Below are 12,338 nucleotides of genomic sequence, written 5' to 3' on the forward strand. Positions count from 1 at the left end.
GGATTGCGTTTGAGGCGAATGCCCAGTTCCAGTTCCCATTCAGCTCCATTCGGCATCGGTTGTCCCCGTCGCAATGATAATCTCGTGGCTGACCTTTCTCTGCCTTTGTTCGAATCTGTATTCGAGTTCGGCGTTGCATGTGCCGCAGCACAATTGCGATAGGTACTTCTCCTACCGCCGCGAGGAGAGTGGATCCTACTTTGGCCTATTCACCGCCAAACACGGTGGAATCAACAGCCTGACATGGGAGGTGCAATTCACTGCCCACGGAACTGGTCAGGTGAGAGCACTCCTATTCTACTTTACTGAATGAGCTATCAATAAATGATTAATAAATGATTATTCACAGGCTGGTTCTGTCGGCTCTCTTATGCCGTATCCCACTAAGGATCAGGCCTTTGAGAGAATCCACGATGGAGGGCTGGGTCAGGTGTATGTGCGCTTTCAGGATTTCGGAAACGAGCTGCCCAAGCTCGTTTATGCAAAGTTCAATGATGAGGTTTTATGCAGAAACAGCGAGTGTGAGTATTGATATTATAAACTCTGTTCATGCGCTGGAAAAAAGATGTGTAAACAAATACAATACATTCACTTAACTGCCTTTTTTACAAAATAATTGATTAAATTGATAATCGCAGTTAAAGTCTTCAAAAGCTTCGAGATTCATACATTTAAGAAGTATTTTGCGTGTATGATTTGTAAGAGTATACTTTCTTTCACCACATTCAAATTTGGAAAATACTTTTATTTTAATAATTTTAATGCACTATTTTAACTTTTTCTTTTCCTTTCTCCTTCTTCAGACGATGCTCCCTCGAGCACAATGACCAGGCGGCAGTCCATGTCCACCTCATCGCCGATTAGAGACATTTTCGCAACACCAAGACAAGAAACGACAGCGTCCCCGGCGTCCCTTCCTAATCCCTTCCTAAATCGAATTGTGCCTCGGGTAGAGACCGACTACGATGAGTGCGGCAAGGAGGGTCTGGCGTCCCTTCAACTGGGCGGTGACCTCGTGACCCGGGGTCAATACCCCTGGTTGGCGGCCCTCTATGAGGGAACCTCCTCGGTTAGCTACAAGTGTGTGGTTTCGGTAATCTCGAAACGGACTGTGATCACGGCAGCCCATTGCATTTACGGAAAGGAGGCCGCCAACCTTTGGGTTTATCTCGGCAAACACGATCGCTTTACGAATCCGGAAAACGGAGCTTCCTTGGTCAGTGTGTCCACTGTTAGAACGCCTACGCAGTACAATGGCACTCCGATCCCGGACTCGGATATTGGTCTCCTGGTGCTCAGCGAAGCGATGGTCTACTCAAGGTACATCCAGCCGCTCTGTCTGTGGACTTCCAATATGGGAGTGCCACCCAATGAGGGCGACACTGGAGCAGTTGCGGGCTGGGGATTCGATCACTCCGCCCAGAAGACACAGTTTCCGAAGACCGTGAGTGTGCGATTGGTGTCGCGGGATCAGTGCCTCAGGGAAATGAAGCGAGCGGAGGACTTCATCACGGCGCGAACAGTCTGTGCCGGGAATCCGGATTCCCATGGTCCCTGCTTCGGGGACTCAGGATCCGCACTGATTGTCCTGCGAAACAACCGATACTACATTCGGGGCGTCGTTTCCTTGTCGCTTCGCAATGGAACAATCTGCGATTTGAGCAAGTACGTCATCTACTGCGATGTTTCCAAGCATCTCGACTGGGTTCATCAGAATATGGTGAATTGAAATGGAGATATGCTTGTTTACCTTAAGATGATCCCACGGAATTAAAGATATTGACCATTAGATAAGAAGAAAGATTTATAGTATTGGATTCGCAAATAACGTTTATATTTTTCGTTTTGTCGATTTTTTCTATGCTCCAAAGAATTACAATAGGGCCAACCCATTATTGTTAGATCCTTAATTGATAGAAAACCCAAACCAACTTCTTCTGAAGCTGAAGGTTATTTTACATCCCAATGAATAAAGTGATCTTATAAAGTGACTAGATTTGTTTTGTTTATCCAGCATCTCCGTTGTTTTTTATACGAGAGGGGATTCCACTCAAAACACAGGTGAGCAGATCGCATCTAAGCTTTGTCTATACCCTACAATCTTTTAATAAGTGGGGTATATAGTTTAATAGACATGAACCTTAAAAACTAACAATATAAAAGTATAAAATCGTAGAGATGAAAAGCTTAATAATATGAAGTAAGAAAGTATCACAAGTTTTAATTTATCTATTAACATTATGTGAGAAATGTTTACCCTACTATCTTTTAATAAATGGGGTATAAAGTTTAATAGATAAGAACTTTAAAAATTAAAAATATAAAAATATAAAATCCTAAAATCCTAAAGATCCTAATAATATAAAGTAACAAAGTATTTTAAGTTTTAATGTATATATTTACATTATGTGAAAAAAGTGTTGGCTTAAGACAGTGTCAGAATAATATTATTATACTTATGAAGTGTTCAAGCTTCGATATGTTAGATTTATTTTGAAATGCTTTTCTGGAAGCCGTGCCTTATTGGCTCAACACGATGCGGAATTTCCAGTTTGCTCAGCATCGCCGCTCAATGACTCAACAACCCGTCGAGATTCGATGGGAGCGCGAGCTGTGATTTGATTTTATTTACCCAGCGTCTCTTGTCGCGTGCGGAACCGCTTCCAGATAGTCCAGGATTCCGGAAAGGTATGGCTCCGGAGTTGGCCGTACTTCTGTCGCTGATCGCCGTCGCCGGTTGCCAACTTTTGCCGGAGAACAATTGCCCCAACTACTTCCAGTATGTCAACGCTTACCAGGCCGAGATCACGGTGCCCGCGTTCAAAGAAGGTCCCAATTGGATTTCCATTTCCTTCTCGACGCGGGGTACTCAACAGGTTTGAGCTGATCACCTGAAATCAGAACCTGATTTGACCCCTTTGTTCCCTCGCTCTCCACAGGACCCTGTTGTGGGTGCACTATTTCCGTACCCGGATGAGAACGCGTTGCTTTTGAGTACGAAAAAGGCATTCTCAATATTCCGGATCAATTTCAGGCCAAATCCCACCTCTGGTGTCCCCAAATTGACGGAACTCGTCTACAACAATCAACTTATTTGCTCAGCGAACAGATGTGAGTGGGGTGTTCTTTGTATGTCCTTGATAATCTTTCGGCTTTTTATCACAGATGGTATCCCCTATACCGATTTTACCCGTTTCTATGAGCTGAACATCAGTGGTCCGGTGGAGCCGTTGATTTCTAAAGGATTTAACCCATTTCCAAAAAATAACTTCGGTGGAAATAACAATAACTTCCCTGGACAGTCCGAATTCTTCACGCCCTCTAATAATTTTGATAATTGGCCGGATTTTACGAGAAGTTGGCAGACCCAGACTCAGACACCCAACAGAATACCTTCCAAGAGTTCCCGGATAAACAATCCAAGTCCCACGCCACCCGAAACTATCTGGGAAATTGTGCCCAGTGTACCGGTGCCAATTTCCGGAACACCGCAGATCACCAACACGAGGTTGCAGCCAACACCACCACCCACACCAGTTCGAACACCCCCACCATTCACACCAGTTCGAACACCACCACCATTCACACCAGTACAACGACAACCACCACAACCACCACCACCGATAGCCACCAATCCTCCAATCCAAGCACCACCACCTGACCGCTTCAATCCACGATCTCCGTCTGCAACGGTGGTTTGTGGCAGGGAGGGCAGCTTGTCGCCTTATATTGTACGGGGAAAGGAGTTCCCACGTGGTCAGTATCCCTGGCTATCGGCGGTCTACCACAAGGAGGGCCGCTCGCTGGCCTTCAAGTGTGGCGGTTCCCTGGTCTCCGCCAGCATCGTGATCTCCGCCGCACACTGCGTTTATCGGATGACGGAGGATCGCGTGGTCATCGGATTAGGGCGCTACGATCTGGATGACTACGGGGAGGATGGCGCCGAGATGCATAACGTTATGCGGTTGCTCTGGCATCCGGAGTTCAACACCCGCCAGTTGTCAGATGCGGATATTGCCCTGATTACCATTGAGCGGCCAGTGATGTAAGTTTATCAAAGAAACTTTTTAAAAAATTTACTGCTGGATAGATCTTAGTTAAACTGATAAATTAGAATAACAGAATATTATAGAATAGAAAAAAAAAAAATTACTATTATCTCATTTAAAAGTTAAAATAATATTGTAAAATATTTCCATTTGTTCAATAATTACAAATCATTTTAACTGCAAAACGCTACTGAGTGAAAAGTCAGACATTTAAAATGTTAAAGGGTGTGAATTAATTACTAATTTTTTGCAAATACCACTGGCTTAGCCAGCTTACATTTATTCAAATTGAACCGCATACCAACTCCCATTTATTTTTGCAGCTTTAACGACATTATATCGCCCATCTGCACGTGGACGGCGGAGGCGAGCTCCACGGAGGCTTCATCCGGATTTATTGCCGGTTGGGGATCTGACAACATGGGAGGGAACTCCAGGACCCAGTATCCCCGTGTCGTGGAGGCGGAGATCGCCAGTGCCACCAATTGTGCCAGCAACTGGAGGACATCGGTGGTCACGGATCGAAGTCTGTGTGCGGGAAATCGCGATGGATCGGGTCCCTGTCTTGGGGACTCCGGCGGAGGATTGATGGTCAAGCAGGGCGATCGGTGGCTCCTCAGGGGCATCGTGTCCGCTGGGGAACGGGGAACCACCAATGGGGCCTGTCAGCTCAATCAATACGTTCTGTACTGCGATCTGTCGAAGCACATTGACTGGATAAATGATAATATTCGCTGATATAATATTATACTGAGATTAGGAAATTGCTTTGCATATCGTTCGACTAAAAAACCATTCAATAAATTGTCAGGTACTTTTTTGGCAAAACAAGTTTGTTACTCACATATATCAATTATTTTGAGGAGCCAAAAAGAACGAGCCTCTTAGCTTGAATGACAAGTAATTGCTTTTTGCTGGCGGACATAACCGAAAAAACTGATCTGTCTTCAAGCTTCATGTTTTATTTGAATAAATATAGACATTGAATAGTGATTAATCCAATAAGCGTGTGATTCGATAAATTAAGTTGACAACAATCTTATATTGTGCCTCGAAAAATATAAAATAAATAAAATAATACGGAGAACATGATAATTTTTATAAACTAACTAAGATAGACTTTTCTAACTAACTTTAATAGAAGAGTTATTCTTAGACGATTTATTTCTTTTTTTTTGCGGTGAACACCATTCAGAGTTTTGACGTAAATAAGATACATATTTAACTACGTGTAGACAGCACACTGATTGCCATCAGCTGAACTAATGTTTGCTAAGCGAGTTGAGTATTTAACTACCCAACTAGTTGTCTTTATGGGACCAGAATGATTCGAAGCCTCTGAGGAGGCAGATGGAAAGATGAAGTCTTCCATATTGCTGCTCTGCCTGAGGGTCCTCTTCACCAGCGATGGCAGAGTCCTGGCAAAGGATCCTACCAATGCTATCAGGTATGAGTCTGGAAACCAGGGAAGTCTGGCCAATGACCCGGATTATACAAATGACAATGGAGTTTTAGTCCTAAATCCGACCAACAATCTACAGGACGCAAATGAAGAAGGCTTAAATCAATTCAAGGAGTATCTTGAGAACGCGCAAATTGATATACTGAATTTATTACCCGATACCCGAAAGAAAAAGAGGCAGCAAGGTCTGGAGGAAGCATTGGCAACTTTAACTGGCATGAAATTGGCGATTTCCCCTTTGGGAGAGGATCTCGAAAGGATTAAAAGTCAGCAAATAGAATTGATTCGGAAACTTAAACACCATGATGAATGGAAGTACTGGGCAGCAGCGGAAGTGCAGAAAGTGGGAGATTCTACGAATGGCCTTAGAACATCAGAAGCTGTTTCAATCACGGAAGATTTCAACAATCGCTATGCCCTCCAATTACGCAACTGTGTGGGTGATTTTCTTTGGGAGCAGATTCGTTTTAATCTGGATTTAAGCAAGATCCTGAAAGGTCTGCAAAGCCCCACCAGCCAGTTGATAGAAGCCGCTGAAACGTGTCCTAATACCAAGGCCAAAACATGCCGAAAGAATGTGAGGAACGCTATAAATGGCCTTCAAAGTGCTCCACAGGACATCAACAATCTGTTGGAAGGATCCGATCAGTTGCAGGAAACCCAAAAGCAGAGTAACCAGTGCTTGGACAAAACTTTAAAGGAATATGCTGAGGAGCGGGCTGAAGTGGAAAGACAGTTGCAGGACATTATCGATGAATATCTAGAGAGTAAGACACCTAACAATTAGCAGGTGCACTATATGTATACTTTATAAATATTAATTTCAAAGCAAACAAATAGTAACAAAGATGACATAAGCAGGACTTCTTCATTAACAATTATACTAAGCATAGCAAAATAAAAAGCTACAAAGCAAGTGGTAATCGAGTTTTAATAAGTGTTTTTAGATATTCAGTATAGTTAATACCGGTAGTAAAAGCCCCGTTTAAATTAGTTTTCTGTATGAACAAAAAGCAGAGAAGATTAGGCTGATGCATCTTTACTAATTTATAGCAGACGCAGATTGATTAATATGCAAATGATCTATCAAGATAAATAAATAGAATTCCAGACTTGATTGGAATAAAACTCTTTGCATAATTGAGCTTGACACGCGGGAAAGCTATTCAAGCTCAGGAGTACAACATCAAAAAACATTTACACATTCTAAAAACCCTTCAGTGGGGAGAGCCACTGACGTTATGAGTAAACTTTTGTTTAGAGAGGGGCTTTATTCGAGGTAGTAATTCCCTCATTGAGTGAGTTACTTTTGCGTAGATTGAGTAAATATTTTCTCTATAAAACAAATTGGAGAGCTCACCGCTTTCGTAGTTGCAATGAGTTCGCTTCAGCTGGTGATCGTTGTTCTCCTCGTGGCTCTGATTAAATCGGGTCTTGGCCAGTTGCCCCGGAATGGCTGCTCTCCGCGATTCGAGTACCAGGGCTATAATGGACAGTACATTGGCATAGTGACAGTGCGCCATCCCTTGGTCACCGACCATTCACTGATCCTTGAGTTCTCCCAGCCGGGATACCACCAATTCACGGTGAGATTTAGTAACTTTTCATCGGAAATTCTCGACAGCATTCAATTGCATTGAGAGCTCTTATCAATTTGCTGGCTTGCGGTTGTGCTTTTTCCCATGCAGCAGTTACAAATGTAGTTGTGAATGCGAAAAAAGTAAATAAACAGTGATCGGTGTAAACAAGTCTCAGGGAAAAAGAGCTGTTCAGCTAAACAAATTGATTGTTGCTAATATTTTAAAATCATCTTTACTTATTCTGTATGCATTTTTTTAGGACTATGTGGGCAGAGTTTCTCTGGTTGAGGATGATACCACGACCCAAGAAAATCTGCGTCAGGGTAATCCGATCCAATATCGCGTGGATTTTCCGATTCCAACAGTGCCGCCCAAAATCACCAATATGGTATTGAACAACAAAGAACTTTGCGGAGGATCAGTATGTAAGTGAATGAAGCGTTTTACCTTGTGATCAGTAACTAAGAATGATGATTTCCAGATCCCAAGCCAAGAACTGCTATTACTTTGACTATTACCTGGACCACCTCCCACTCTTCGGTCTATGGGGCTGTTCCTCAACCTGTGTCACCTTCTCCGATTTGGCAACAAGCAGAAGAGCCACAGAATGCAACTAATAACTATAGGCAGAACTTTCCCAACCAGCCAAGGCTTACGGAGAATAATGTGGATATTGATTGGGGTAATGGCTCGTTTTCGAATTCTGAAATTGGTACTCAGCCTCAGACGAATCGTAGAGTTAATCAGCCGGCGAAAACGAACCGTGATCGGAATACAGCCACCCAACAGTCTTCAGTAAATGCTAACCGGGCCACTGTTCCTCAACAGTCTTCAGTAAATGCTAACCGGGTGACTCTACCTCAACAGTCAAATTTCGCTCGAAATTCTGTCCCCCAACAGACAGGTTCTTCTAATGGAATTCCCTGCGGAAGGGAGAGAGCCAGCATAACCCCTTTTATCTTCCATGGAACGAGTTTGCAACGCGGTCAGCTTCCATGGTTGGTGGCCATCTTCGAGAGGCGGGAAAGCAATGGACCGGCTTTCATCTGCGGAGGTTCCCTGATCTCGACATCCACTGTCCTGTCAGCTGCCCACTGCTTTCGATTTCCTGGCCGGAACTTGCCAGCCAGTCGAACAGCCGTCTCCTTGGGAAGGAATAGCCTGGCCATCCACTCGCCGGGAGAATTTCGAGGGGTGTCCGAGTTAATCATCCACAACAACTATCAGATTAAGCAGTTTACGGAGGCCGATTTGGCGCTAGTTAGATTGGATCTACCTGTGAGGTAAGCTTATGCTAAATATATTTTATATATATACTCGATGAAGAACATAATAAGCTTTGGAAACTATAATATAATTTTTATAACAAAGTTTATTTTTTATTCTTACTTTTTAAATATATTATATAAATATTTATTAAAAACCCTTTCTTTTTAATTCAGATACAATGACTACATAGTACCCATTTGCCTGTGGAGCACCACGAATCGGTTGGACCTGCCGCAAGGACTCAAGAGCTATGTGGCAGGTTGGGGACCCGATGAGACCGGCACCGGCAACTCAGATGTGTCCAAGATCACCGACATGAACATCGTGACCGAGTCGAACTGCGGCCAGGAGCTGCCCCACGTCCTGGTGCAGCCGAGCACCCTGTGTGCCAAGAAAACAGGCGCAGGTCCCTGTGCCAGCGATGGAGGAGGACCTCTGATGCTGCGGGAACAGGAGGTGTGGGTGCTGCGGGGAGTCATCTCCGGGGGAGTGATCAACGAGAAGGAGAACACCTGCGAGCTGTCCAAGCCATCCGTGTTCACCGATGTGGCAAAGCATATCGACTGGGTGCGCCAACACATGTGGAACTAAGTGAAGTGATCAGCTTGCCAAAGACATTGCCTATAGATTTCCCTGTAATTACATTCACTTCAGACACGTAACTGGAAGATCCAAGAGCTGCATTATTATATCTTAATAAGCTTCTTAACGCCAAGTCATTCTAATTGGATTCATTAATCATCTAAGAAAATAAAGTAGCAAAGCACATCTTGTATACACTGCAAATGATTTGTTTTTACTTAAGTAACTAGTTGTTAAATAAAAAAAGATATGCTAAAAACATATAATCCCTCTTATATTCTGTATGTTTGTTAAAAGAGTATTATTTTTTTTTTTTTTTTGAGACTTTTTAAGGTTTTTAGGAAAAGATTTAAATCAAGAACTTTGAAGTAAGTTGTGCTTCTTAAAACGTTTATTTTTTATATTTTTACCATTCTTTTTTTTCGTATTTCTTTATTTAACACATTTACCTCAAACTGATACGGAGTCCCCCAATACCCATTAGTCATAGAGTATGTATGTAACCGAGTAGCTTACCCTGATCACTGATCAGGTTGAGAGCGTCGATAAGCTTTGTCTCCGATCAGAATGTTTAGCTAGATCGGAAACTAATGCTCGACGGCCGAGCTAATACCAATCATTCATCGCTCGACTCTCATTGAGTGCGGTTTCCGTGGCTCTATAAAATACGCGTTTTCCTGCACGCCCTGATATTGCAATCGCAATTGTTTTTATAAATATTTATTGTTCCGGATTCGCCATGTGCCAACTGCAATTGCTCGGTTTCCTGGTCATCATTTTGCATATTAGCTTTATTTGCGGTCAAAACCTGCCATACATCGCTTGTCCGGATATTTTCGATTACTTGGAATACCAAAATCAGTACATAGGCCATTTGAATCTGGTTCTGGATAGTTCTTTATCGGAAAACGTAGTGCGTGTGGAACTCTCGCAGCCTGGCAGAAGGACTCCGGTAAGATTTTCCGAGTGTTCATTTACCCCTTCCCCTTCCCCTATTTATTATGTCAGTGTTATCATGCATTGACCTCACATGCAGATCGACTGCATGATTTCCCACTATCGAACTGGGCGAACTCACTGGTCAAGTTGATTCTCATGAGGATTGCATCGCTGATAAGACAACGCGCGCTCGGGAAAAACACCTCTCATGCGAAAGCTGCCCAGCTTCTCGGTTCTCTACCGCTTTTCTTCAACTTGTTGAACTGGTTTTGCCGCCAATGTTGTTTGTGTTCTGCCAGAGCTTCGGATTTGCCAGTTTTGTTTTGTTTACATATGTTTCTCCCCCGGTGACGTCGATTGAAATTAATAATTTGCTGCCATCTTTTGACCACTCTCTCTTGTTTTTTGTTTCTAGTCGCACCCGGGATCTCTTAACTTTTTGGAGAGCGAGGAGTCGCTCAAGTTCCGCTTGAGAAACAATGAGCCCATCAACTATCGGATTGACTTTCCCACGCCGGGAGTGGTGCCCAAACTAACCATGGTTTCCGTCAACGGGGAGATTGTGTGCCAAGCTTCACAGTGTGAGTACACTTTTATTTTAACTTTAAAATTTTGTAGTCCAAAATCGATAGCTATTCAAACACAAACTTTTAGAGGTATGTCACTTCAAAATCTGATTAAAATTAGAAAAGTTGTGGACTCAAAACCAGTGAATTTTGTTAAATTTTGAACAAAGCCATTTTTTGGAAACTTGGAAAGGGTTGGTATCATAAAAACTGAAAAAAATCTGAGAAAAAAATAAAAAGTTAACTAATGATGCAGCTTGTTAGAGAGTTAAAATAGAAACATTTAGAGATACATATGTCGCTTTAAAATCTGATCAAAAATAGAAAAGTAATAGAACTTTTAATAAACCCATTTTTTTTGAAAATTTGGAAAGGAGTTAGATCATAAAAATTATAAAAAAAAATTGATTCCCTTGCAGTTGGGCCTCCTAGCACGAAATTGTCATTGTCGCGTACTCTGCGAAGTACTGTTCCTTTGGCGGCACTACCGACACGCCCCCAACAACCGCAGTGGTCCCAAAACCCTCAAAGTAACTGGACAGAAGCCCCCCAGGAACAGGAGCCTCCGCAAAGAGCACAACCACCACCAAGGCCACGTCCGCGTCCACGACCACAAGAAGTACCTCAACCGCAGTTCGCCACCTCACCCAGACCGGTTCCACCACCCCTGATTCCGCCAGTTCAGGTCACCAGATCCAGTTCCCGACCCACGACCATCGGACAGTTAAGGGGAGTCTGCGGTAGGGAGAAGACCATCCAGACGCCCTACATCCACCACGGAATCGAGGTGGAGCGGGGTCAACTGCCCTGGATGGCGGCTCTTTTCGAGCAGGTCGGCAACGACTATAACTTCTTGTGCGGCGGAACCCTGATCTCGGCCAGAACGGTGATCTCGGCAGCCCATTGTTTCCGCTTCGGGAGTCGCAGCTTGCCGGGCCAAAGGACAACGGTTTCGCTGGGCCGCAATACCCTGGATCTTTTCGCACCCGGAGCCACAAGAGGTGTATCGCTACTTTTGCTGCACGAAGAGTACAATCCAAATGTTTACACAGATGCGGATTTGGCCCTCCTGCAGTTGAGCGAACCTGTTGAGTGAGTACTTAAATATAAAAAAAATAAAATAGATTTTAACTTATAACTTTCAGATTTGATGACTATATTAAGCCCATCTGCCTGTGGAACGAGAACTTTCTTCTGGACTTGCCCTCGGGTTACAAGTCCTATGTGGCTGGCTGGGGAGAGGATGAGAAGGGCAACCGGAACACCAGGCTGGCCAAGATGACGGACACGGACATCATCACCCAGTCGGAGTGCCGTGGCAATCTCTCCGCGGAGAACTCCCGGTTCATTACCTCGCACACAATCTGCGCCAGCAATGCTCAGGCTTCGGGACCCTGCAGCGGCGACTCCGGCGGAGGATTAATGCTCCAGGAGGAGGACATCTGGATGCTGAGGGGAGTGGTCTCCGCCGGACAGCGACTGACCAACCGCTGCAATCTGACACTGCCCGTGATCTACACAGATGTGGCCAAGCACATCGAGTGGCTGTTGAGGAGCATGTGGTTTTGAGGGGAAAGATTATTAGTGGAATTGAGTGCCAAATAAACGTTAACTTAGCTTATACCAAAATTAAATCTTTTATTGTGAGATTAGTTCATCATATTAATAAGAAATATTCTGATCATATAAAATTCAAAATTAGCTTTATTTCTAAAGTGCCAAGATTTCCTTTTTGTCTTTAATAAAAGACGATCCCTCTTTCGTTAATTTTTCAAAACTTAAAGTACCGCATCATTTGGAAGAGTATTTCAATTGAAAGATTGCATCGGCCGGCAGGTCTGCCGTTGGCGATTTGTCAAAGCCAGCAATTGCATTCCATTTCGCCTGCAGT

The 12,338-nt window shown here is 43.7% G+C and overlaps 5 protein-coding genes across 6 annotated transcripts; all 5 read left to right on the forward strand.

Moving 5' to 3' along the window:
* Positions 1-18: 18 nt before the first annotated feature.
* Positions 19-1,991, forward strand: LOC108091859 (serine protease gd). Its single transcript, XM_017191239.2, has 3 exons — positions 19-280; positions 350-521; positions 804-1,991. Exons 1-3 carry the CDS (start codon positions 74-76, stop codon positions 1,727-1,729), a joined length of 1,305 nt encoding a protein of 434 aa, XP_017046728.1. The 5' UTR covers positions 19-73; the 3' UTR covers positions 1,730-1,991.
* A 665-nt stretch (positions 1,992-2,656) lies between these two features.
* On the forward strand, positions 2,657-5,136 carry LOC108091883 (spermosin). The gene is made up of 4 exons (XM_017191265.1): positions 2,657-2,876; positions 2,940-3,111; positions 3,166-4,045; positions 4,373-5,136. The coding sequence occupies exons 1-4, from the start codon at positions 2,691-2,693 to the stop codon at positions 4,785-4,787; spliced, it is 1,653 nt and encodes a 550-aa protein (XP_017046754.1). The 5' UTR covers positions 2,657-2,690; the 3' UTR covers positions 4,788-5,136.
* Positions 5,137-5,379: 243 nt separating this feature from the next.
* LOC108091884 lies at positions 5,380-6,427 on the forward strand. Of its 2 annotated transcripts, XM_017191268.2 has the most exons (2): positions 5,380-5,496; positions 5,591-6,427. In XM_017191268.2, exon 2 carries the CDS (start codon positions 5,729-5,731, stop codon positions 6,296-6,298), a length of 570 nt encoding a protein of 189 aa, XP_017046757.1. In that variant the 5' UTR covers positions 5,380-5,496; positions 5,591-5,728; the 3' UTR covers positions 6,299-6,427. The 2 variants fall into 2 exon arrangements, with proteins under 2 accessions (XP_017046757.1, XP_017046756.1); XM_017191267.2 differs by having other exon boundaries at positions 5,386-6,427.
* Positions 6,428-6,887: 460 nt separating this feature from the next.
* LOC108092225 (coagulation factor XI) lies at positions 6,888-9,146 on the forward strand. The gene is made up of 4 exons (XM_017191759.1): positions 6,888-7,097; positions 7,351-7,516; positions 7,573-8,374; positions 8,534-9,146. Exons 1-4 carry the CDS (start codon positions 6,888-6,890, stop codon positions 8,949-8,951), a joined length of 1,596 nt encoding a protein of 531 aa, XP_017047248.1. The 3' UTR covers positions 8,952-9,146.
* Positions 9,147-9,576: 430 nt separating this feature from the next.
* On the forward strand, positions 9,577-12,076 carry LOC108091863 (CLIP domain-containing serine protease 2). The gene is made up of 4 exons (XM_017191242.1): positions 9,577-9,894; positions 10,297-10,462; positions 10,867-11,539; positions 11,593-12,076. The coding sequence occupies exons 1-4, from the start codon at positions 9,682-9,684 to the stop codon at positions 12,014-12,016; spliced, it is 1,476 nt and encodes a 491-aa protein (XP_017046731.1). The 5' UTR covers positions 9,577-9,681; the 3' UTR covers positions 12,017-12,076.
* Positions 12,077-12,338: the final 262 nt, after the last annotated feature.

This window comes from Drosophila ficusphila, unplaced genomic scaffold, assembly GCF_018152265.1.
Source record: "Drosophila ficusphila isolate 14025-0441.05 unplaced genomic scaffold, ASM1815226v1 contig_791, whole genome shotgun sequence".
NCBI classification, from domain to species: Eukaryota; Metazoa; Arthropoda; class Insecta; order Diptera; family Drosophilidae; genus Drosophila; species Drosophila ficusphila.

Excerpts from the sequence above, each read along its gene's own strand:
- LOC108091859 (XM_017191239.2), top strand. The coding sequence starts at position 74 with ATGATAATCTCGTGGCTGACCTTTCTCTGCCTTTGTTCGAATCTGTAT. Across the intron at positions 281-349 it reads CTGCCCACGGAACTGGTCAG|GCTGGTTCTGTCGGCTCTCT; the intron begins GTGAGAGCACTC and ends GATTATTCACAG. Across the intron at positions 522-803 it reads TTTATGCAGAAACAGCGAGT|ACGATGCTCCCTCGAGCACA; the intron begins GTGAGTATTGAT and ends CTCCTTCTTCAG.
- LOC108091883 (XM_017191265.1), top strand. The coding sequence starts at position 2,691 with ATGGCTCCGGAGTTGGCCGTACTTCTGTCGCTGATCGCCGTCGCCGGT. Across the intron at positions 3,112-3,165 it reads TATTTGCTCAGCGAACAGAT|ATGGTATCCCCTATACCGAT; the intron begins GTGAGTGGGGTG and ends TTTTTATCACAG. Across the intron at positions 4,046-4,372 it reads ACCATTGAGCGGCCAGTGAT|CTTTAACGACATTATATCGC; the intron begins GTAAGTTTATCA and ends TTATTTTTGCAG.
- LOC108091884 (XM_017191267.2), top strand. The coding sequence starts at position 5,408 with ATGAAGTCTTCCATATTGCTGCTCTGCCTGAGGGTCCTCTTCACCAGC.
- LOC108092225 (XM_017191759.1), top strand. The coding sequence starts at position 6,888 with ATGAGTTCGCTTCAGCTGGTGATCGTTGTTCTCCTCGTGGCTCTGATT. Across the intron at positions 7,517-7,572 it reads ACTTTGCGGAGGATCAGTAT|ATCCCAAGCCAAGAACTGCT; the intron begins GTAAGTGAATGA and ends GATGATTTCCAG. Across the intron at positions 8,375-8,533 it reads AGATTGGATCTACCTGTGAG|ATACAATGACTACATAGTAC; the intron begins GTAAGCTTATGC and ends TTTTTAATTCAG.
- LOC108091863 (XM_017191242.1), top strand. The coding sequence starts at position 9,682 with ATGTGCCAACTGCAATTGCTCGGTTTCCTGGTCATCATTTTGCATATT. Across the intron at positions 9,895-10,296 it reads AGCCTGGCAGAAGGACTCCG|TCGCACCCGGGATCTCTTAA; the intron begins GTAAGATTTTCC and ends TTTTGTTTCTAG. Across the intron at positions 11,540-11,592 it reads CAGTTGAGCGAACCTGTTGA|ATTTGATGACTATATTAAGC; the intron begins GTGAGTACTTAA and ends TATAACTTTCAG.